General features: G+C 56.0%; 3 protein-coding genes across 3 annotated transcripts; 2 read left to right on the plus strand and 1 right to left on the minus strand.

Moving 5' to 3' along the window:
- Nucleotides 1–4,111: 4,111 nt before the first annotated feature.
- Nucleotides 4,112–7,219, minus strand: TRIR (telomerase RNA component interacting RNase). The gene is made up of 3 exons (XM_031437376.2): nt 6,792–7,219; nt 4,841–4,918; nt 4,112–4,545 (listed from the first exon to the last, which is right to left on the minus strand). The coding sequence occupies exons 1-3, from the start codon at nt 7,140–7,142 to the stop codon at nt 4,438–4,440; spliced, it is 537 nt and encodes a 178-aa protein (XP_031293236.2). The 5' UTR covers nt 7,143–7,219; the 3' UTR covers nt 4,112–4,437.
- A 164-nt stretch (nt 7,220–7,383) lies between these two features.
- GET3 (guided entry of tail-anchored proteins factor 3, ATPase) lies at nt 7,384–14,641 on the plus strand. The gene is made up of 8 exons (XM_031437375.2): nt 7,384–7,507; nt 8,653–8,860; nt 9,697–9,844; nt 12,441–12,589; nt 12,681–12,831; nt 13,541–13,648; nt 13,740–13,937; nt 14,304–14,641. The coding sequence occupies exons 2-8, from the start codon at nt 8,700–8,702 to the stop codon at nt 14,433–14,435; spliced, it is 1,047 nt and encodes a 348-aa protein (XP_031293235.1). The 5' UTR covers nt 7,384–7,507; nt 8,653–8,699; the 3' UTR covers nt 14,436–14,641.
- A 3,873-nt stretch (nt 14,642–18,514) lies between these two features.
- Nucleotides 18,515–22,458, plus strand: BEST2 (bestrophin 2). The gene is made up of 9 exons (XM_031438230.2): nt 18,515–18,680; nt 18,838–18,932; nt 19,746–19,979; nt 20,066–20,220; nt 20,567–20,644; nt 20,824–20,976; nt 21,063–21,143; nt 21,320–21,474; nt 21,952–22,458. The coding sequence occupies exons 1-9, from the start codon at nt 18,529–18,531 to the stop codon at nt 22,403–22,405; spliced, it is 1,557 nt and encodes a 518-aa protein (XP_031294090.1). The 5' UTR covers nt 18,515–18,528; the 3' UTR covers nt 22,406–22,458.
- Nucleotides 22,459–22,865: the final 407 nt, after the last annotated feature.

Genomic DNA, 22,865 nt, shown 5'->3' on the forward strand with positions numbered 1-22,865 from the left:
TTGGGAGTGCAGTATGGGCGCGCAAGAGCGGAGGGGACTGAGCTTGGGGTGGATTTTATACCTCAAAAGACAAAGAAAGGAAAGCCAGACAAAGGGAGTGCCTGAGACGGGCTGGGTTCCTAAAGAAGCCTCTGCCACATTTTGCATTATTTATTTTCCAGTACTGTTTGGCAATTTTTAAAACGATATTTTAAAAAGCCACGAGGATATAAATTTTTAAACGAAAGGAACTAGTAAAATAAACGCCAGAGCAAAAAGCCCAACTTCTTTTTCTACTTGAAGCTGAATAAGGTTTAACAGCTCAGGAAATTTAGGTAAGGGCAAGAAAATGAAGAAAGACATCTTCGTGATTCTTGCGCCTTCTGAGGACAAAGTAGGGCACCTCTTTTCTTAAGAGCAGAGTAGAACAGGGAGGAGCTGGAGCATCCCGGTTCCCCCGCCCCCTACGTCTTGGCTCTACAGACGAAAATGTGGGCGAACTCCTGCCACTCGGAGCTTAAATTTCCCCAGTCGTCGAATGGGTATAATAGTTCACTGGATTACAGATAATCCAAGTTAAGTATTACCAGACCTGCAGTAAACTGTTCTTCAAAAACCTAGCTTTTACTCCGCGAGGCTTAAGGCCGTCCTTTTACTATATTCGGCCCCTCCCTAAACCAATATTTACTGAATAAATTAGGGCTCTAATCCCAAAAGACAACCCAGCCCTGCCCTGGGGGGCATTTTGGCCTCGGGAGAGGCACAGGTCAATTCTTGCGCCTGCCTGGAGGAGGGTGACAGCTTTTTCAATACACTTGCTCTTGGCAAAGTCAGTCCCAGCTCCGTTCACAGGTACCTAAGGCCTCTCCTGCCGAACACTGGGGCCGCCAGGGATTGGGAAGGGTCAACTGGAGCGAAACTCCACTCCAAGACTCGGGATCCCACCCCAGCCGGCTCCGCTGGACAGAAACCCGCTTTGAAACAGACATGTGCTGAAGGCCACCGCCTACGCATGCGCAATGGGCTTTCCTCGCGCGCCCTGGGGGCCTAGAACTACACCTCCCATCCTGCCGCGCGCCCGCATCGGCTCGCTTACTGACTCTGGCTGAGTCTCAAATCTGGGGGGTCTGGAGACCTCTGGAGTCGGGTGTTGAGCAGAAGGAAGAATGAGGTTGGGAGCTGGGACTGGATTTGGACCTTTTGAGAGAGGGTGCGAAGAGTAGGAGTTTTCTGCTCAGGGTTGCGGGATTGCCTCAGATAAAGGGTCAGGTAGGGAGCGAATTAGAGATGCAGGAGAGAATTTGTTTCTGTTCACTCCCTCCTTTTAATGTGTCAAGTTTCCAGAGGCCCTGCGAAAGCCTTGAGACAGAGGAGTCGGGACAGAATAATGTGACCTCTGCTGCCTGTATGGTCCACAATATTGGTCCTCGTGGTCTTTCTTCTCCCCAGATGATGAATTTCAGTACTGAATCGAAAATCGAAAGAAAAAAAATTTCCCCTTATGTCTTAAACACCTACTGCCTGTCACTTTACAAACAGTATTCTCACAACAGCCCTGTGCACGGCAAACTTACTTCAACTCAACTAGAAGCGCCCAGTGCAAAAAAAAAGAAACTCAAGGAGCTCATGCCCAACCGTGAATCTGAGATGGGAGACAAACATCTCAGTTTACAACAGCCTCCCTGCCTAAGCATCTCATCATATTGCATCCACGTTTCAAGGTATTTCTCAAACACCACCCCCAAACAGAAGCCAGTTGCTTCACCCAGAGAAGCAATAACAGCTGTTTAAAATGTCAGGATTAACACTGACCATGTGAACATTGCCCTTACTTCAGAACTTACTCTAGAGATGTTTCAGTATTTTGTCTCTATTTTATAGATGAAGAATCTGAACCACAGAACGGTTGAATGACTTAGCCAAGATCACACTGCTAACGTACCAGAATAGTTTGAAGCCAGGGCTGTGTGACTCACCAAAACCTGAACTTGATTCTTCTCCCCCTTCAGACTTTCCCCAGGTCAGGGCAGGTGAGTTCGGTGAAGGGAGGTGCTGGGATTCCATCAGCTCCTCCTGCCTCCTGACACTCCAGGATAGAGGCTGAGCTGCTGCAGGGGTGACCTACTTCCTTCTCCCACTTACATTTCTTTTTAAAGATCCAGCGGCTGTCAGTGGCTTTGAGGGAGGAGGAGGTAGATGTGGCTCCATTGGCTTCCTATGTCCCCCTCCCCCACACTACATCCTCAAAGCTAAAGTCACACCTGGGCCAGCTCAGCATCCTGAAAGTAGACCTTCAAGCTGATGTGGAAAACAAACCAGATATCCTGTGTGTTAGCAGGAAGTGAGGGGTGCAGTCTCCTGTTCCAAAGCCTGTTTGCCCACTCTTCAAGCCAGGCATGGTTTCAGCTCTAGCTCTTTGCACCTGCTGCTCTTTCAGCCTGGAATACTCTTCCAAGGACCATCTTCACTGCCTGCCCCACCTCCTTTAGGACTTGGAAAAAGTGTCACCTTATCAGGGAGGCCATCCCTGACCAACTTAAAATTGCAGTCTCTCCCACTCTCATCCCAGTCCCCCTTTCATACTTTTTTCCCCATAGAATGTATAGCCATGTGTTGTTGTGGTTTGTTTCTTGTATTTCCTCCCAACCAGAATGTTAGCTCCACTACTAGGACAGGGAGTTTTGTCTGTTCTGATGCTCTGTATTTGGAATGCCCCACCCCCCACAGGCTGAATCTGGCAGTGTGAGGCTAGGCAGGTGCTGCCTCAGCCTCTTCCCTCTTGCCTCCACAAGTCCCAGGCAGGTGGTGACCACCATGGTCCTGAGTCATGATGCTCCCCTGATGGAAGGGGGATGGGAGCCTGGCCCTGGGGTGGGCAGGGGTGCCAAGCTGCTCAGCATTGGTGCTTAGGAAGGTGGGGTGGGGGGAGTGCCTAGATGTTGCTCCAGGTCTAATATGTTTGAGAAGGGGTCAGGAGGCAAGGGCATCTTAAAACATTTGTGGGCTCCATGGAGAGCAGGCAGCCAGGCAACCTTCAGCTCCACCAGGATGAGCAATGAGGCCAGAAACGCACAGAAGTACAAGGAGCACTAGAGGGGTACTAGGGCCATCAGGCTTTCTTCAGGACACCCTGTCCCCTGATATGTCAACTGTCACGTTCTGCAAGGTGGGACAAACTAGCCCCTTGGCAGTCTTTCTCCTGCTCATATATACAACTGGGCGGGGCCAACCCTAGCTTTCCTGGAAGGACTACAAGTAGGTGGCAGGAAGGACAGAAAAGCCCTACTGGAATCCAGATCTTAGCCTGCCTCACTTCCTCCACTGCCAACACCCCATCACCTCCCCTTGCCCGATCATGGCCCAATCTCCTCCATCACCCAGGTTCTGCCCAGACCCCTTCAGCCAGAGGGATCCAGCTAAGATATAAAACATATTATGTGGCTCCTTAGCTCCAAACTTCCCAAAGGGTTCTTCTCCCTTACAAATAAATTCCCAAGTTCTCACCTGAACACACAAGGTTCTGCCTATAATCCACCTACACTCCTCACTCAGCCAGCTCCAGTCACAGGGGCCTCCTCACAGCTCCCCATGAGGGTCAGGCACTGTCCCTGTCTTCACCTGGCTATTCACTACACAGGCTGGCTTCCTCACCTCCCTCAGGACCCTGATTAGATATCAACTAAACTAGACCCCTCCCTGCAGCCTTTATCCTGTGCTTCTTCACAATCACCTCACAAAATGGCTTCCCCTTTTTGTCTGTGTCTGTTTCCTTCTACAAGGCCAGGGAGCATGCATGGTCTGTTCTGTTCACTGCAGTGGCTACAGGGCCCAGAAAAGCCTAGACACGCAGTACGTGCTCAGTAAGTGTCTTCTGAAGAAACACACTGACAGCTTTGGCCCAGCCCCAATGGGATTGCGGAGACACTGAACAAAAACACCCAACAGTGGGGGTGCACTCAGGGGTGGGTCTTGAGGAGAGTTCAGGCCTTCAGGAGGGGATGTGCCCCTGTTCTTCCCCACACCCCCGCATCCCTCCCTCACTGGGCCAGACCCAGGGTTTGGTAGATGCAGCACCAGCCAAGACGGAGGGCTTATGTTAGATAGCGCAAAGAAGGCAAACCAAGCACACAGCTCCGGCACTAAGTCAAGTTCTTTACTTCCCAGAAGTGATGGCTAAAGGGAGGGAGGGGGGGCCAGAAGAGGAAGACACAAAGAGCCAGAGAAAGGGAGGAGATGGGCAGAGCAGGGACAGTAAACCACTGTTCTATGAAGTCTCAGGAGGCAAGTGCTCAAGGTAAAAAAGAGTCCTGGAGAATCATCCGCAGCTGCGGGAAGCATCTCGGTTTCCTTCTTGTGTGTAAGTCCTTGGGGGAGAAAGGCTGCCGCGCTGCCGCTGCATTAAATAGTTATTATGTACATCGCAGAGAGTCCCAGGCCGTGGGCAGGCAGGGGAGGGGGTCATTTCACCAGGGGCCGAGTTTTATCATCATCGCCGCACTGGTGGGCTTTGTACTTTTTCACCTCTGCCATGTACTTGGCCCATGCATCACCTTTACTTGTTAATACCTGTAGTGGGGAGGGGAGACACACAGTGGGTTGGGAAGGGGATGCCAGGGAGGCCAGGAACCAGGGTCAGGAATGTCCTGAGACAGCTGACCCACCCACAGTATCACCCCAAAGGTCTGAGTAAAGATATGCAGAGTCAAGTTATCTGGGGACTTTGTTGAACGCCCTCCTCACCCACCAAGTACACCCATACAAGGCCCAGATACTGAAGAGTGAGGGACAGGGAACCTCGGCCAGGCGCTGAGGCTGGAGGGAAAAGGCAATGTGGGCAGCCCCCCACACCCGGCCGGCTCACCTCATCCTCCGTCTTCTGCTTCTTGGCTACTATTCCCGTCTTGAGGGCTAGTTTGTTCCCGCCTCTGCGCTTGCCCACCTGGGTGAAGGGACAGAAGACTGCAACGGTTACAGGAGCCGGGCCCGCCCTTGGCGGCGCTGAGGCCCACTACACCTTCCTAGCCCGGCCTGGTGGCCCGTCCCGACGCCGCGCCCAGCTCCGCCAGCCGGCCGACCTGCGCAGCAATCAGAGAGGAGCACACGCGACTCTTAGCACCTGCCCTGGGCCCATGATGCCCAGGCAGTCCTGAGCCCCGGCGCTGCCCTCCCAGGGAGCGAGAAGAATCCCCACTTCGGTGGGGACGAGCTCTGTCCTCACTCCCCCCTAGTATGGACCACACAGGCAGCAAGAGCTTCCTTTATTGAGCACTTACTGTATGCTAAGCCCTGTGCCAAGTGCTTTGCTTTCTCCTTTCACTTTCAGTTACCTTATGATGAAGGAAGGTTACAACCCTCCCCGTTGTACAGGCGAGGTAACATCTTTGAGAAGAAGCCTGCACCCTGGATCACGCTGACAGCAAACAATGGAGCTGAATTCAGGGTCAGGTGTGTCTAAGCCACAGAGCAGAATTCTTAACCACCAAGCAACACTGTTCCCCTACACCTAACCTGGCCTCTTTGAGGGTGCTCTCGCTATGGGCCCTCAATGAACAAACAAAAAAGGCAGTGACAACGACTGCTGTTCCCACTCACAGAGGGGCACTCGGCCTCCATGCAGTTCTCATACTAGCCCAGGTCCTGCCACTTCCCCTTCCTCAAACAGAAGTCAAACCCTGAACTTTCATCCTGGTCCTCTATTTTCTCCTATAGACGAAAGGTTTCTTGTGCCCCAGGGACTGCAACAGGCTTTACAGACGTCCCGTCTCCACCCCAACCAGGCATTAAGTGACCTGCTAGGACTATTTGCACATTCATTTTTGACACATGAAGAAACTCCACCCCCAGTCCGTTATTCTCAGGTCAACACTTTTTTTCTCCACACCACAGGAACTTGCTCCCAACACCAGAGACAAAGCAAGCTCAGAGGTGACAATCAATATATGTGCCACTTCTTTAGCCTAGAATTTCTCAGTTTCATAGTAATGACATTCTCAACTGGGTCCTTTTCGTTGGGGGGAGGCAGGGGAGGGTTGTTCTGGGCATTGTAGGACGATGAGCAGCATCCCTGTCCTCTACTTATAAATGTCAGTAGCACCCCCTCCCCCAGTTCTGACAACCAAAAATGTCTCCAGATTTTGCCAAATGTGGGGATAGGGTGGGGGGAATCGTCTCCTATTGAGAACAACTAGTTTAGCCCTTCCTATAAGACAGGCCTGGTGCTAATCACATCAGAAGATGCGATGATGTCTATTTTTGCAAGTAGGGAAAATGAGGTTAGGCCATCTCAGACGCTCCAGGAAAGCAGCGATGTCTGTCGTGTTCAACAAGGCATATCCATTACCTAGCACAGTGCCCAGCACAAGGTAAAGTGCTCAATAAATGGACACTAGACGAATGAGACTCAGGGAAGTCAAGTAAATCTAGGGTCACAGAGTAAGCACCCCAAGTCTCTCATCCACACAGCTCAGACACACTCCAGACTTTAATTTGTCCCCCGTCCTCATAGTGGGAAATGATCCCAGCAACCAAAGTTCAAACAGGAATCCTTGCATCCTGGTTTCCCCACCCCTGGAGCGCTGTTTCAGTGGGATTCCCCCCAGCTCCTAGTTCTCCCAGACAGGCTCCGGGGGTTCCCACCTCTGCCCCAAGACCTCTCTTGTCGGGAATCCAGGTTCCACATCCTCAGCGGGTGACCCGTACGGCCCCCTCATCGGGGCCAGAGGGTGGACCTGGATCCCGATCCCCTTTCTCGAGCCCGATTCCCCCTGCCAAGGAATGCCTTGGCGCCCGCCCCCACCCCCGCGGCTCCTTACGAAGCTGAGCGTGGGGCCCGGGCCGCCCTTCCTCTTCGGATCCCCGGGACCCGCGGCGGCGGCGGTGGCCGGCTGGTCGGGTCGCTGCGGGCCCGGGGGCGGCTCCTCCTGCCGCTGCCGCTGCTCCTCCTCCATCTTCCGCTTGAACAGCTCCAGGAAGCTGCCGTCGTTGGCAAACAAGTTTACGCCGCCCGACACCGGGCTCGAACCTGCGCCGGACACTTCATCATCCCCACTCTCAGGCGACGTCCCAGGCCCCGATTCAGCCCATCGGCTCCCGCCGCCGCCGCCGCCCGCGGGGCCTGGCGCCTCCCGGCTCGGAGGCTCCGCCCGTCTCCCTCGGGCAGCCATTTTGTCGCCAGGTGCCGCGCAAAGGACTCCGGGAAGGCCGCTCCAGCCCCGCGCTTGGCTCCCGACTTGCCTCGTCCCGAGCAATGCATGCTGGGAAGACCCGTCTGGCCCTCAAGCGTCCGCAGTGGGGGCGGGGCTCGAGGGGCCGAGCGAATGAGGAGTAAAGCCTGACGTTGCGCGCAAGCTGGCAGACGCCCCGCCCCGCCCAGTCCCGCCGCGCCCGGCTCCGCCCCGCCCCGCGGATTTTTATAACCCAGCCAGACACCTGCAAGCGTTACGCAGACATGGTCTCCACCGGAACGAGACTGTCGTCTGGCCCTGAGGCGGTAGCTGCCTCTCGAAGTGAGGTTCCCGCTTGGGACTGGGTGGGTATTAGCTTTTAAGGGATAGAATCCCCTTCTGGCCCCAGGGATAATCTCAGTAAGGGGAACGACTCTGTCTGAGGCTGTGGGTTCACCTGACACCTCGGAACCTAGGTCCTTAACTAAAGCTCAAGGGCATATCTCCCCTGGGCCCTTAGAATAAAAATGAGGGTGTCTCGGTTGGGTACCTGTCTCTGGGATGGAGCTTTCACTTGGGAATGAAGACACATCTGGATCTATGGAGCTGGGGTCCCCATCTGAAAATCAGGGTATTACTTTATGTACTAGAAGCCAGAGATATTTCTAGGCTGGAGTCCCCATCTAAAGTCCGCCAAGGGCCTGGGACCCAGCATGTATTCCTGCGCAGGGCAGAGGTTCAAACAGGGAGCTGGCTGAACTCGAGTCTCCCCTCTAACAGGGAGGAAAGTGGAAGGAGGTTTTCGGGAATAGAGCCTTTTCTACGACAAGGAGCGCAGTTACGTTTGTCCCTGCCATGACCTGCCCTGACCTGCCCTGCATGGGGGCTCAGGGCTCACTGGATAAGGATCTGCAGACCTGGCCCACACTGGAGTCGGTCTTCCTCTAACCCACTTACAGACCCAGGACCTGCCTGTCTCTAGCCAACTGATTGGTTCGCTTATGATTGGTTTGCGTCAGAGGCCTAGTGGCTCCCAGCCAATTGGATAACAGAAGAGACGGGCCTGGAGGCGGTGTAGGGACCCAATTTGGAGAATAGGGGGGAAAATGATGGACATGAAGTTGAGCCTATGTAGTCAGGTCAGGGTGGACCTCGGATCTAACTTCTTGGAAAGGGCATGGAACGGGTGTTTCGCCGGTTGCTAAGGGAAGATTGGCTGCTACCAGGACGTGAGAGTGATTGGTGAAAGTAAGAAAAGATGTAGCCAATGAAAGGAGTGCTGCGAGAGTTAGGGCCCAATCCGTGAAGGGGAGTAACCTGGGGCGTACCAATATGTTAATTAGGCAGGGGGAGTCTTTGAAAAAATAAAGACAAGAGGCTGATAAGGTGAACCTTGGAATGGGAGGACATTGGAAATATAGCATCTAATAGGTCCTAAAAATTAGACCTTGAGAAAATTAATTCAAGCTTCTAGTCTTGATGGGTTTGTGATAGGAAATTTCCCCTGTAGGTGCTCTGCATGGTGCGCTCCGCTTGATCACGTGAGCCGGTTCCAAGATGGCGGCTGGGGTGGCTGGGTGGGGGGTTGAGGCAGAGGAGTTCGAGGATGCACCTGATGTGGAGCCGCTGGAGCCCACGCTTAGCAACATCATCGAGCAGCGCAGCCTTAAGTGGATATTCGTCGGGGGCAAGGGTGGCGTTGGCAAGACCACCTGTAGGTAAGGAGATTGCGGCGGGAGCTAGGAAACAGGTGGGATGTACCACCGGGCGAAGGGGAGGCCAAGGACCGGGTCTTCCCCCACCAGCCGGGCAAGAAGGCTGGGCCGGGATCTTCCGGGTTATACTCTCTGGAAATTACCTGGAAATGGAAGATACCTCCTGAATGCAGGCCCGGCACCCTCAGGTGGACCATCCCTGTTGGGACTCAAGGGCTGAACCACACTGGAGCCAGCGCACAGCAGCCGATAGAGCACTTAGATGTCCCAGTCAGGTGGACTGTAGCAGAGTGAGCTCAGAGTAGAGGGAGGGGCACCGGGGCAAACTATCCTAGTCTAATGAACCTTGCCATTCTATGCCCACGTGGCGAAAGAGGTGGAAGGTGAGGAAGAGGGCACTTGATCAGACTATCCCAGTCATCTAGGAGGAGGGGGAGGGGTCCCTGGGGCAAATTACCCTAGATAAGTGGACTGAACCATCGAGTTTAGTAGGAGATGCAGAGGATCCCTTAGCTTAGCGTAGAGTGAGGGGGCACAGGGTCAAGCTATGCTGACTGGACAGCTGGACCATGCCACTTTGTGCCAGCAAGGAAACAGGAATCAGGCCAGACCAACACATTCAGCTGAACCTTATCACTCTAGCCAGTTGAACCGGTCAGTACGTGAGGTCTGAGAGGGTCCCTCTGTAGGGATTGAGGCTTGATCCCACAGTTATCCATTCTCTCAAGACCCTTGCTGATCCAGGTCCCCTGCTTCAGGGACACTTCATCTCCCCTTGCAGACCTAGGGACCAGAGCCTGACCCTTCACTCTCCACCTTTTGACCTTTCCCTCGCCCAGCTGCAGCCTAGCAGTCCAGCTGTCCAAGGGGCGGGAGAGTGTTCTGATCATCTCCACCGACCCAGCCCACAACATCTCCGATGCATTTGACCAGAAGTTCTCCAAGGTGCCTACCAAGGTCAAAGGCTATGACAACCTCTTTGCCATGGTGAGTGCAGCAGGGCTCAGCCTCCCACCCCCTCACCCCAACACCAACTCTGGCAAAGGCACCTTCAGCCCTTTCCTGTGAACACCCAGCATCAGCGACCATGTCCTGCCCATGCTACATTCTCTGTCTCTCCACTTTCAACCCTTTTTCAACATACCCACAGGGGAATGAGTGAGGAATGTTTGTGGAGCAGAAAAGAGGCCAGAGCAACTGGAGCTTAGTGAGCAAGGGGAGGGGAGGGAAACATAAGTCAGGGCCACATAGTGTAGGACCTTGCAGGCACTGGGAGCAGTTTAGCTTTGTTTCCAAGTTTAATGGGAAGCTGTCTGTTTGAAGCAGAGTAATGTCATGACCAAATTCATTTTTCAAATAGTTCCCTGTAGCTACCATGCAAGACTGAATTGTAAGTCAAGGATGGAAGAAGCAAGGAGACTGGGACAATGACCAGGCTAGAGATAATGGCAGCCCAAACTTTGGGGTGGAGTGGGGGAAGAAGTGGTCAAATTTGGGATGTATTTTGGAATTAAAGCAATTTGACTGCTTGGTTGTGATAGGTGAGGGAAAGCAATGGAGTAAGTACATCTCTTAGTTGGCTCCCTGGGTACCTGAGTTGGGGAAGACTGGGAGAAAAAGAGGTTCTGTAGGCAAAGATCAGGAATTTCATTTGGCCATGGTGAATCCAAGGTGCCCACTGGTTATCCAAGTGGAGATATCAGGACAGTGGCTTAGTTATGGGAGCCTAGAGCTCAGGGAAGGTTGGCATTGATTTGGGAGTCGTTGACCCAAGGGTGTTATTAAAAGTTGTGTGAGTGGAAGAGAGAGTTAGAGAACAGAGAGGCCAAGAAATAGCCCAGGGGCACATCAGTATTTAGGGTCCACCAGAGGAAGAGGAAGTGAAGTGAAGGAGCCTGGTGAGGTGGGAAGAAAGCCAGAGAGTATGGGCTCCTAAGCTCCAGGAGGACAAGAGCAGAAAAGTTGTCAGCTTCAGCATGTACTTCAGTTTTAAGCAGATCACCCAAGGAACAAGGACAAAACCCTGCGTGGAGTGGACAAGCTGACGTGGAGACAGCGATCACTATAATGGGAGCTGAGAAATGAGCGAGGCCATCGCTGGAGGGAGAAGGGAATGAGGGTTAAGGAGGGCTTTTCTGGGAAAGGAAAGGCTGCAGCATGTTTGTTTGCCGATGCAGATGCTCCAACTGGGAGGGACAAGTGCTGCTGTAGGAGGGAGTAAGGATGCAGGCAGAGGATGGGCCTCAGGCCGGGGGGGAGCTCTCTCCAGCACACAGACCCAGGACTTGAGCTCTACCAGGGCCAGAGACTTGGAAGAAAGGTGGGGAGACTGGGAGGGAAACAAGGGTATTGGCAGCCAGTGGCTTTGCTTTCTCATTGAGGCCTCAGCAAAGAGTGAGGGGTGGATGGGACAGAAGGGGTTTGAGGAGGAAGAAGATGTGGCATAAACACTCCCGGGGGGGATTGTCCGGCTCGTCAACTGCCCGTTGGAAATAAGTGTTCAGGAAGGGAGAGCAAGGTGGTCAAATTTGGGATGTATGTCAACTGTGTTCCCCTGATGTTCATCTTGGGGCAGCCGTGCCAGCGAGCTGGGAATGACCAGCTTGAGGATTTTGCCAACCACAGAGGGAAAAGGGAGTGTTTACAGAGGAAGCCTGTGGAGCCTGAACTGGATAAGGGTGCCAGCCGAAAGGGACACTGACAGTGAACTGGGGGACAGGGGTGTGGGGATGAGGTGGCCCAAAGAGGTTTAGAATAACAGGAGATGAGGAGGCTGGGGTTGGGAAGTGGAGTGTGGGAGCTCAGAGGTGGCCCAGTGACCAGGAATAGCCCATTAAGGGGGTGACTGGGAGGGGTGGTGATGAGTAGACATTCTTCTGCAGGGAAATGACCTCTGAGACCAGGGAATTGAGGGCTTCCCCACAGGACCAGTGATGTCACCAGGAAGAGGTGACTCAGGTGGAAGATAGAGATGTAGTGAGTGCAGGATGGGTCAGAGACCCCAGGCTTGGTCATCCCTTTATGGATTCTACATCCATGTGGAGGACCTACTATGTGCCAGACACTTGCAGGCATTGGAGACATGGCAGTGAACAAGAATGGAAAAATCCCTGCCCTTCTGGGGCTGGCATCCTGGTTAGGGAGACAGGTGAGAAACGTGATAAGTAAACCACATGAGGAGAGGCCAGATGTTAAAAAGAAAGGAAGGCAGGGCAGTGGAGACCAGGGCTGCACTCTTAGACTGGGTGGTCAGGGAAGACTCACATTAGAGGAATGATCCAGAAGAGGTCACAGACCCAGGTCAGGGAGCAGCCAGTGAAAAGGCCCCACAGTGGGCTTTGGCTTCCCTCTGGGGCGCTGAATACAGTTTGCGATTTTCCACCTGCTGGTGAAAGGGTTTGACATTCGGTGCCACCACATGAGACCTTAAGTGCCCAAGGGAGGGTCTTGGCACCTTGGAGTCTCCCTGCCATGACCTGACGAGGGGCTGTGCTCAGGGTGCTCCACAGGCTCCCTCGGGCCCCATGCCTGGGCAGGAAGAATCCAGCCACAGCAGCCTGAGTCTTGACCCCTTGGCCCCCAGGAGATTGACCCCAGCCTGGGTGTGGCAGAGCTGCCAGACGAGTTCTTTGAGGAGGACAACATGCTGAGCATGGGCAAGAAGATGATGCAGGAAGCGATGAGCGCCTTCCCAGGCATCGACGAGGCCATGAGCTATGCAGAGGTCATGAGGTCAGGCCCGGTGCAGGGCGTGGGCCGCCTGGGGCCGGGGTGGGAGATGGGGGCAGAGCGGGCCTGATCATTTCCCCTCATCTCCCTGCAGGCTGGTGAAGGGCATGAACTTCTCAGTGGTGGTGTTTGACACTGCGCCCACAGGCCACACGCTAAGGCTGCTCAACTTCCCCACCATTGTTGAGCGGGGACTCGGCCGCCTCATGCAGATCAAGAACCAGATCAGCCCATTCATCTCACAGGCAGGCAGGGCCCCAGGGCATCCAGGAATCCCTTGAGTCAGATGGACCCTCGGCTCCCTAGATGTGCAGCAGCAAAGGCCTGCCCCATGCACCCTTCTCAGTTAGTGCTCCCCAGTGGGTGGGGTGGATCTTCACTAGGGGAGGGGGAGGGACTGTTCTCCCCTTCTCCACAGCACTCAGTGTCCCTGTCTCTGCCCTCTGAGTGCCCCAGACAGCTTGAAAGGCCGTATCTCAGAGCGAGGTGCCCTGGGTTCATATGCTCTGCACCTGGTGTGACATGGCTGTGTGACTTCAAGCAAGTCTCTCCACCTCTCTGGGTCTTGTCTGTCAAGTAGAGAGCATGCAAGTGCCCCCGTGGATTATTAATGGCATGACATGACAACCCTGATGCCCCTATACTCCTGCACACCACTGCCACCACCCTGGTCACGTGTGGTCCCCACCTAGGCCTCAGGTAGTAACATTTCTGGAGCACTCAGCATGTGCCAGCTCTACATGTGGGGAAACAGGCTCTAGGAGGTCAAGCTACCTGGCCACAGTTTCACAGAAATGGCCTAGCTAGGGTTTGACCCCTGTGATCTGCTCAAGGGCACACACCTTTAACCACAGAGCAGTGTCGGGGGTCGTCCCCCAGGTGTTCAGGGAGCCCAATGCAGGGAGTGTCGTAGGCCACAGGTAAACCGTGAGCCCTCACACGTCCTCCCCACAGATGTGCAACATGCTGGGCCTGGGAGACATGAACGCAGACCAGCTGGCCTCCAAGCTGGAGGAGACGCTGCCTGTCATCCGTTCCGTCAGCGAGCAGTTCAAGGACCCTGTGAGTTGCAGTCCTAGAGGGCAGTGAAAGGCTCCAGGGATGGGGACAGGGCTGAGACCTGCCCCTCACTGTCCTCTCCGGTACCCTGCAGGAGCAGACAACCTTCATCTGTGTGTGTATCGCCGAGTTCCTCTCCCTGTATGAGACGGAGCGGCTGATCCAGGAGCTGGCCAAGTGCAAGATTGACACACACAACATCATCGTCAACCAGCTCGTCTTCCCTGATCCTGAGAAACCCTGCAAGATGTGTGAGGCTCGCCACAAGATCCAGGCCAAGTACCTGGACCAGGTGCGTTCACCCACCCTCCTGCTCGCCCTCAAACCTCTGACCCTGGAAGCCAAGGCACTGCTGGCATTTTACTATATTCTCTGACCTTTGGCTCCACCCCACCTTCTGATTTCTCTGCCCCAACTCCCTGCCGTTCACTCCCACTTCAGACCTGATTCTGGCCTTCAAAGACTGGCTGGCCTGGCCTGGGCACCTCTGACCCTGGGAAGTGGGAAGTCCAGCCCGATAGTCTCTGACCTCTCTGGCACCACTCCTACCTATGACCCTGTGAAGCCCTTGCTAAAACTCTCCCCCTGACTCTGGAAGACCCCCAGCCCTCCCTGTGGCCCCCTGACTGCTGCCTTCTGCCCTCTGCCCTGGCTGCAGATGGAGGACCTGTATGAAGACTTCCACATTGTGAAGCTGCCATTGCTGCCCCATGAGGTTCGGGGGGCAGACAAGGTCAACACCTTCTCTGCTCTCCTCCTGGAGCCCTACAAGCCCCCCAGTGCCCAGTAGCACCAACACCAGCCCCAGCCGCTGCCAATTCACACCCACCCTTTACCCTCCCGGGGCAGAGTTTGCACAGAGTTCCCCCGTAGTACAGGGGGAGCCACTTGGGGGGTGGGAGGCGGGGAGGGGGTCTTTTCCCCCTGGTGGGGCTGGGGGAGCTCCCCCCCACCTCTCCCCGCCTCTCCCTTCTCAATAAAATGATCTTAAACTACTGTGGATGTTGATACAGAGGGGGCTGGGGCTTAGCACCTCCAAGTACAGACGCACAGGTTGTACACTGCACAAAGATGTCACACCCAGAGAGGCATTTTGGAAGGAGGGTTCTTCGGTTGAGGGGTGCCTTTTCCTAGCTCTGTATGGGTAGGGGTGTCCTTTGGGGCTGTAAAGCCCAGAGTAGAAGAGAGGGGCATCAGCCCACTTCTTTCAAAGCTCAGAGCGTGGGAACTGGGAGGCCCCTTGGCCAGCCCCAGGCTGGTGGGGAGCGGATTAGGCCGGCAGTGGGCCCAGCACTGCCTGCTGTTTGATTTGGGAATTAGTGGGCACCCTGGGCAGAGCCTGGGCCTGCCAGACTGGGGATTAACAGTTTCCACGCCTCCATTCCTGTTCCATGGAATGGCATCAGCCCCTCCCAGCACAGGGCTGCAACAGGAGAGCTGATTAGAGGGCAGGATGACAAAAGACTCAGGCTGGAGGGGCCCTGAAGTCCTGTCCTGACCCCAGAGCCATCTCTGAGTGGCCTGCAGCATGTCTGAGCTTCAGTCTCTTTATTCCTGAAATGGAGAGCTAAGTGTGTCCATTCAGAGAGCCACAGCACAAATTCACCTGACCCTGGAAGGGTTAGCAACCCAGCCTGAAAGACACCTAGCATTCCCACCCACCTCCCCTGCACTCCTCGCTCTGCCAGTTCCTGGACAGTCATTGTCATCCCGACTTGAGAGACCCAGGACTGGCATGACCTTGGGGATTTGCAAGTTCCAAGCCAGAGCTGGATGGGGGTGGGGGTTGAAAGGGGAGACCTGAGGACACGCATGAGTCAGGAAGTGGTGTTCAGACAGTGCACACCCAGGGTCTGGGCGTGCCAGGGTGTGCGTATGAGGGGAACCCAGTCACAAGCCTAGACGTGTCCCCCACTCCACCGGGTGTACATAAGCCAGTGTGGGCATGTCCACGTCGGGGTGGTGCTTGTAAACACATGGCAGTGTGGCCCATGTTAGGACCGCAGGCTCCAAGGCAAACTTCCTGGGTTCAAATCCCAGCTATGCCATGAATGGGCTGTGTGTCATCTGAGCCTCAGTTTCCCTACCTCTATGGTGGAATAACACGAGCAGGGACCTCACAGTCCTGCTTGTAAAGGACTGGATGAGATGAAGTAGGTAACGCCTTTACAACAGCCCCAGGCACGTACCTGCCAAGGAGTGTTTGTTATTATTCACTGGTACAATTATTAAGCATGTGAACTAGCCCGGGCAACCGGCCCCCGCCCCAGCAGGGGTCCAGCCGTCAGAAGTGTGTGGGGACACTGTGAGCTGGGGGAGGGGAGATGGGCATGGGGTGGAGGGGAGGGCTGGCTGCAGTGCATGAGGCTACATCCAAGGGAATAGGGGCCTCTGGTCAGGTATGGAGCCCATCAACTTGAAGCCTGTCCTCTCCCCAGTTCCCGTAGCTAGGAGCAACACCCTTCACCTTTTATAGGCTGTCCGGCAGCTGGACAGCGGAGACATGGGTCTCAGGACGGCCAGCCTGGGCTGGTTCCTAATTACCCCAGGCAGGGCAGACACCTGCCACGTTAGGAACACAGCGTCCTGGCTGGCCGGACCTTGGGGTGGGGTCGAGCAGAGCCATGTGCACTCCTGGTGCTGGGGTGGACTTGAGAGGTTCAGGGGCACCCCAGGACATCCCTCTTGGGGCTGGAACCCTGAGCCTCCACCCCTTGCCACACGGGGCTATGCATTCAAAGTTGAGGACGGAGGACAGCTTGTGCCAGGCTAGAGTGCCACCTTTGTAGGTGTGTCTGTGAAGGGAGAACATCTGTCCTGTATCCATGCCAAATGTGGGGACAAGGTTTGTGTCCCTAAGCCTGCCTGTTCATGACAGTGATGAAAGAGTCTGAGACCTGGGGTGGGGGTTGCCTGCGAGCTGCAGTTAGGGGGCTTTGGGAAGGGTGTGTCTTACGTACTGATGTGCAAATAAATGCAGGTGAGTTTCCTGAGGGGTGATGGCATGACTCCATCTGAATGTGACCCTCTGGGTCTGTGGGACTTTGGGGAGGGGTGGATGTTGTATGAATGTGTCTTTGCAACATTGGCAAATCTAAGGGACCACCAGGACCCGGCTCTGACACCAGGATTGTATGCTGCTGTGTTGAGGGCAGGTACTCCTGCATCTGGTGTATGACTACAGGTGCATTTTTGTGCAGGGAAGATTGGAAATAAATGTGTGCTACCCCTCTCTGCGTGACTGTGTGTGGCTGCCTGTGTGAAGGCGTTCTGGGGTTGGGGTGGGGTCTGTACTTGGCTGGTTGTGTAGCCTTGAGTGTGTCTTTGTTACATAGTATGATCATGAAGGAATTCAGGGCTCCTGGGTCCCTGCCACTGTATTCCTCCTGGATGGCTGGAGCACTGTGTGGGTGCCTGAGAGCTGAAAGCCTGGTGGGTTAGGGTCCATCTGCCTTATATCTGCATATTGGTTGGGGGGTGCAGTAGGGCTAAGAGCTTCTTGTGTCACTCCGGAAGTCTTCGTGACAGTGTGCACTGCTTGCTGGGTCCCATGGTTGTAGGAGGCTGTTGAGGAAAGCTGAATTTGTGTCTGGGTCTATGGTATGTGTTTCTGTGTGCATCTCTGTGAGTACGGGTGACTATGGTGTGTGTTTCTGTGTGCACCTCTGTGAGTACGAGTGACCCACTGAGCAGTGTGTGTGTATGTCTGGCTAGTAAGAAGAGGGTTCCTGCCCCCTCCCCCAGCTCCTGTCCAGGATTTCTTAGATCGGCCAGTGACTGACTGAGAAGGACAGGGAGGAGCAAGGGAGAACAGGGTGAATTCCCCACCCCCATCCCCCCAGGTAACAAACTGATGAGACTTCCTCAAACAAAATTCTGAGGCTGCAGCTGAGGGGGGAGGGCCAGGGAGGGGCCACCCACGCCCACTCCCCGGCCCCCTCCCTCACAGAATCTGGCTTCAGCCCCACCCAACACTGAAGCCACCTGCCCGTCCTGTCTGTCCCTGAGTGTCCCTGCACCAGCCACCAGGTGAGAAGAGCCCAGGCCTGGGGGAATAGGGACCCCTGAGGACAAGTGGACCTGCTGGCAAGAATCTCTCTGAGTCCACAGGGTTGGGTGTGCAGGGCTTAGAAGGCTAGAGGGGAATGGACAGGGGAAAGGTCAAGGTGGATCCAGGACAAAAAGGAAGGGGCAGAGCCGGGGCAGAGCCTGGGCAGTTAAGTGGGAGGGAGATAGGCTGGGGCAGCTGTGCAGGAGAGGGAGCCAGCCTGAGGCTGTAGGAGACCTGGAGACAGGGACTGGGGTTTGGAGGGCTTCAAAAGGAAGTGCATGGTGGGGAATGGGCAGGGACTGGGTAAGGGGAGTGGGCGGAGGGAAGGCAGAAGCGGGACTGAAGGGAGGGGAATTAGGGTGGGAAGTCAGTTGGAGCCCCAGGAACCTAGAAACTGAGGCGCTGGGAATTCAGGGAGCTGGGGAGGCTGTAGGTGGTAAGGGGTATGGGATCATACAGAGGGCAACTCAGGTAAACGTGGTGGTCCTAAAGGTCTTGGGTGTGGAGGATGGACGGCGAGGGCCTGGGGAGGTCTGCTCAAGACCCTGGGACCAAAAGTCCAAGGAAGGGAGTGGCTTGCGAGAAGGGCCCTGGGGAGGAGAATGGGGGCTAAGGCAGTACTGAGCAGGTGGGAGGAGACGGGAACCTGAGCAAGGGCGCGCATGAGGAGGTAGCCGGGCGCCGGAGGGGACGCGGATTTGAGTCGGCCCCGCGCTCTCCACCCCCGCCCGCAGCCTCCAGCTCGGCCCCCTCCCGGTCCCCCATCCCTCGGCGCACAGGCCCAGGTCCGGTCCAGTCCCCCCTCTTTTGGCTCGACTGGCCCGGGGCCGCGATGACAGTCACGTACACAGCCCGCGTGGCGAACGCGCGCTTCGGGGGCTTCTCGCAGCTGCTGCTGCTGTGGCGCGGGAGCATCTACAAACTTCTGTGGCGCGAGCTGCTCTGTTTCCTCGGGCTCTACATGGCGCTGAGTGCCGCCTATCGGTGAGGCAGCCCCCGGGTGGAGAGGTGCCCACCAGGGATGGGGGTGGGGGGCGGTACTGGGGAGGGTCCCTAGGCCTCCCCGGGAGAAGGCGCGGGAAGAGAGACCTGCAGCTGGGGACCGGGGCTTGCCCGTGACCCCGCGACCCCTCCCTCACAGCTTCGTGCTGACCCAAGAGCAGAAGCGCTACTTCGAGAAGCTCGTCATTTACTGCGATCAGTACGCCAGTCTCATCCCTGTCTCTTTTGTGCTCGGTGCGTTCGCGCTCCTGAATTCCCCATTACCCAGATCCTGAGAAACCCACCGTCATTCATGCCTTTTGGAGAGTTCCCATTCCTTCCTTTCTGAGACCCCTCTTAAATTCAGTCCCCACAAATCCCCATTCTGCATCCTTTATGCCAGGTATGGCCCTGATTCCCAAGACCTTGGATGTCACTTGGTCAGTGTGTCCCCTGAGATGCCCCAATGAGAGCTCCATGTTATCTACAGGCTTATCCCTAGCCACCTCAGGGACTCCCATCTGTGTCTGCATGGGGTTACTAGTGCTTCCCTTCACATGTCCTGAGCCCCAGGGACCCCTCCAAGACCCCATATGACTCCATCCTCTCAAGTTCAGCCTGAGGGGCATTTCTCTGACAAGTCCTGGTCCTCTGTCCTCAGTGACTTCATGTGACCTCAGCCTTCCTCCCACCATTCTGGGCCCACAAGGATAGGGTGACCATCCTGCCCCAGGCTCTCTGACTTATACCCTGTGCCCAACCTCGTCACACATCCCTGGCTCAAGGGCTCCCTGTGGCCTTGGTGACAACCTGCCTGTGGACCCTGGGTCTCCACCTCTATACCAGGATCCCAGTCTCCCATCCCAAGTGACACCCAAGTAGCCAGGGTGACTCGGCTTGCATCAACCTCTGACCTCAGGGCTGGACCCCCAGGGTGTCCAGCATACTCCGTGTCCCTGATTCTGACCCTATGTCATTCCTCTTCTCTTGACCTGGGCCCCTACACCTCTGGCCCTAGTGTCCCAAATGAGCCCCCACCCCATTCCCGGCTTTCTGGTTCTCCCACAGGCTTCTACGTGACGCTGGTGGTGCACCGCTGGTGGAACCAGTACCTATGCATGCCCATGCCCGACCCGCTCATGTGCGTGGTGGTCGGCACAGTGCACGGGCGGGACGAGCGTGGCCGCCTCTACAGACGCACGCTCATGCGCTACGCAGGGCTCTCTGCTGTGCTTATCCTGCGCTCGGTCAGCACCGCGGTCTTCAAGCGCTTCCCCACCATAGACCACGTAGTGGAGGCAGGTCAGGCTCTGGCCAAAAGGGGAAGGGGGAGGAGCGCAAGGACGGGGTGGGGGCAGGCCAAGTAACCCCCGACCTCGCTGCTCCAGGATTTATGACCCGCGAAGAGCGCAAGAAGTTCGAGAACCTGAACTCATCCTACAACAAGTATTGGGTGCCCTGCATCTGGTTCTCCAATCTGGCAGCTCAGGCTCGGCGCGAGGGCCGCATCCGCGACAACGGCGCCCTTAAACTGCTGCTGGAGGTGGGCTCGCCAGGTGGTCATTCATATAAAATACCAGGGTAAATATACCCCTCCCATCTTGGAGTTATGTCACATCGCGGACTGCCGTGAACCTCCCACAAGGCGGATTCCAAGCATTTATCTAGCTGCCCTCGGGTGCACACTTATCTCTATGGGGTGGCTCCTGGGTGCATAGTGTCCCCTACCCCAGGTGTACACTCACCACTAAACACTCTCCCTGGAGTTCCTAGAAGCACACGCCCACTTCCCACCAGGTGACCACTCACCTCCATCCCAGGTACCCCTACATAATCCCCATGTGTGAGCTCACAATTCAGGCCCCCTCATGACCTGTATATGCTACCAGGAGCTGACTGTGTTTCGCGGCAAGTGTGGGATGCTCTTTCACTACGACTGGATTAGCGTACCTCTCGTCTACACCCAGGTAACCCAGCCATGCCTTTTAATATCGCATGTGAGAGGCCCTGGCGCGTTTGTCTCTAGAGGAAACTGAGGGCCATCTAAGACCCCATCACAGTGACTCCCAATCCTAGCCCTGGTCGCTCCATGACCCCTAAGACCCAGAGAACCCTGACTGGGCACTCTGCCCTGCCCTACCCCCAGGTGGTGACCATCGCTGTGTACAGCTACTTCCTGGCCTGCCTCATTGGTCGCCAGTTCCTGGATCCAGCACAGGGCTACAAAGACCACGACTTGGACCTGTTCGTGCCCATCTTCACCCTGCTGCAGTTCTTTTTCTATGCCGGCTGGCTCAAGGTGGGTGGGGCTCCGAGGCCAGGACTCCAGGGGTGGGGCGGAGAGGGATTCTCAGGGCCCCGCCTACCTCCCCCCTCTCCACTCAGGTAGCTGAGCAGCTCATCAACCCCTTCGGAGAGGATGACGATGACTTTGAGACCAACTTTCTGATCGATCGCAACTTCCAGGTGAGACTTCTGGGGTCCCAAAACGGCCCTGGCTCCACCGCTGCCAAGACAAGCCCAGGCCTTGCTCCTGAACCATCCTTCTTTGGTCACCACACTCCTACCCATCCTGAGAGGTCCATCCTGCGGTGCCAGCGTTTTTCCATGCTCCAGACTTCCCGGCGTGTCCGCGCCCGCAGGTGTCAATGCTAGCTGTGGACGAGATGTACGACGACCTGGTCATGCTGGAGAAGGACCTGTACTGGGACGCGGCTGAGGCTCGCGCCCCCTACACGGCCGCGACCGCCTTCCTGATGCAGCAGCCCTCCTTCCAGGGCTCCACCTTCGACATCACGTGAGACAGTGGGTGGGCGGGGCTTCTTGGGGGCGGGGCTTATGACTGTGGGGAGTACCTGACTGAAAGGGCTGTGGGTGACCAGGACGAGGCTAAAAGCTACACCCTGGAGATTCGGGACAAAGAGCTAAAGTCTGTGAGGACTGAGACAGGGCAGGGGTCAGGGACCCGGGTTAAGGTCTGGGACCCGGCCACTAACTGAGAGCAGAGGTAAGGGCTGCGGTGTATGAAGATTGGTTGGACCACAAGTGATACTAAAGGACACGCGGCAGAGCCACAGCTGAGCCTTTTTAGGCTTGCGTTTGAGCATAGCCAGAGACAGAGGATAAGGCTAGGCTCTCGGGTGAGGAGCCAAGGTCTTTTGGGATAAGTGGGACAAAGGGGTGGGTAGAGCCAGGAAAAGCAGCGTGCCTCGGTCCCAGCTCTGTTGATGAAGAGGGGTGAGGCCGCAGAGTTGACCCACTGTCCCTCCCGTAGGCTGGCCAAGGAGGATATGCAGTTCCAGCGGCCGGACGGCGTGGACGCGCCGCTGGTGGAAGCACACGGCGACTTCCTGCAGCGCCTCCTGCCAGTGGGCGCAGGCATGGCCCCAGGAGGCCTGCTGGGCCGGCGCCTGTCCTTGCTGCGCCGCAAGAACAGCTGCGTGTCGGAGACGTCTACGACCGCCAGCTGCGCGTGCGCGGGTGCCCCCGACGGCTTGGCCCCGGAGTGCGGTTGTGGGGACCCGCTGCTCGACTTAGGCCTGCGGGAGACGGAGCCTGAGCCTTCCACCGGCCCCGAGCCGCTCACTCTCGCACCTGCCCCCGCCCCCGCCCCCGCCCCCGGGCCACCTGCCGAGCCCTTCACCGTTGTGCCAATGCCCGGGTCCCGGGGGCCGGCTCCACCTTGGCTGCCCAGCCCCATTGGTGAGGAAGAGGAGAGTCTGTCCTGAGACCCTTGGACCCTGGATCCCCAAGGACAGGGAATCAAGCCCCGACACTGACCGCAAGCAACTGCTTGGGTCTGCATAAGCTGCTTGTGGACTCTGCCTTCCTGCTTCTTACCTGCCAGCTACCTGCGCTCCCGCCTTTAGGTTTGGCACAGAGGCTTGGAGCGCCTCCTCTGAGCCAGGCACTGCACTAAGGGCAAAATGTTAGTGGTTTTTATTCAACTCTTACCAGGCATTACGCTAAGTAAGCTTTGAGAATTCCTACAGATTATTTGACAATGCCCTGCCCACTTCTTTGCAAATTCTGCTCTCTGAAATGGCCCCACCTGAAGTAGGGGTGGCCCTTGGCTTTACTCATTCATTAATGTACAAATTACAGTCCCAGGACCACAGCTTCTTCCTGTCAGCCTTGATTTATGCTTCTGCAAGTGACCCCTCTGCCCCAAATCCCTGCACTCTGATA

Source organism: Camelus dromedarius, chromosome 27, assembly GCF_036321535.1.
Source record: "Camelus dromedarius isolate mCamDro1 chromosome 27, mCamDro1.pat, whole genome shotgun sequence".
Lineage (NCBI taxonomy): Eukaryota > Metazoa > Chordata > Mammalia > Artiodactyla > Camelidae > Camelus > Camelus dromedarius.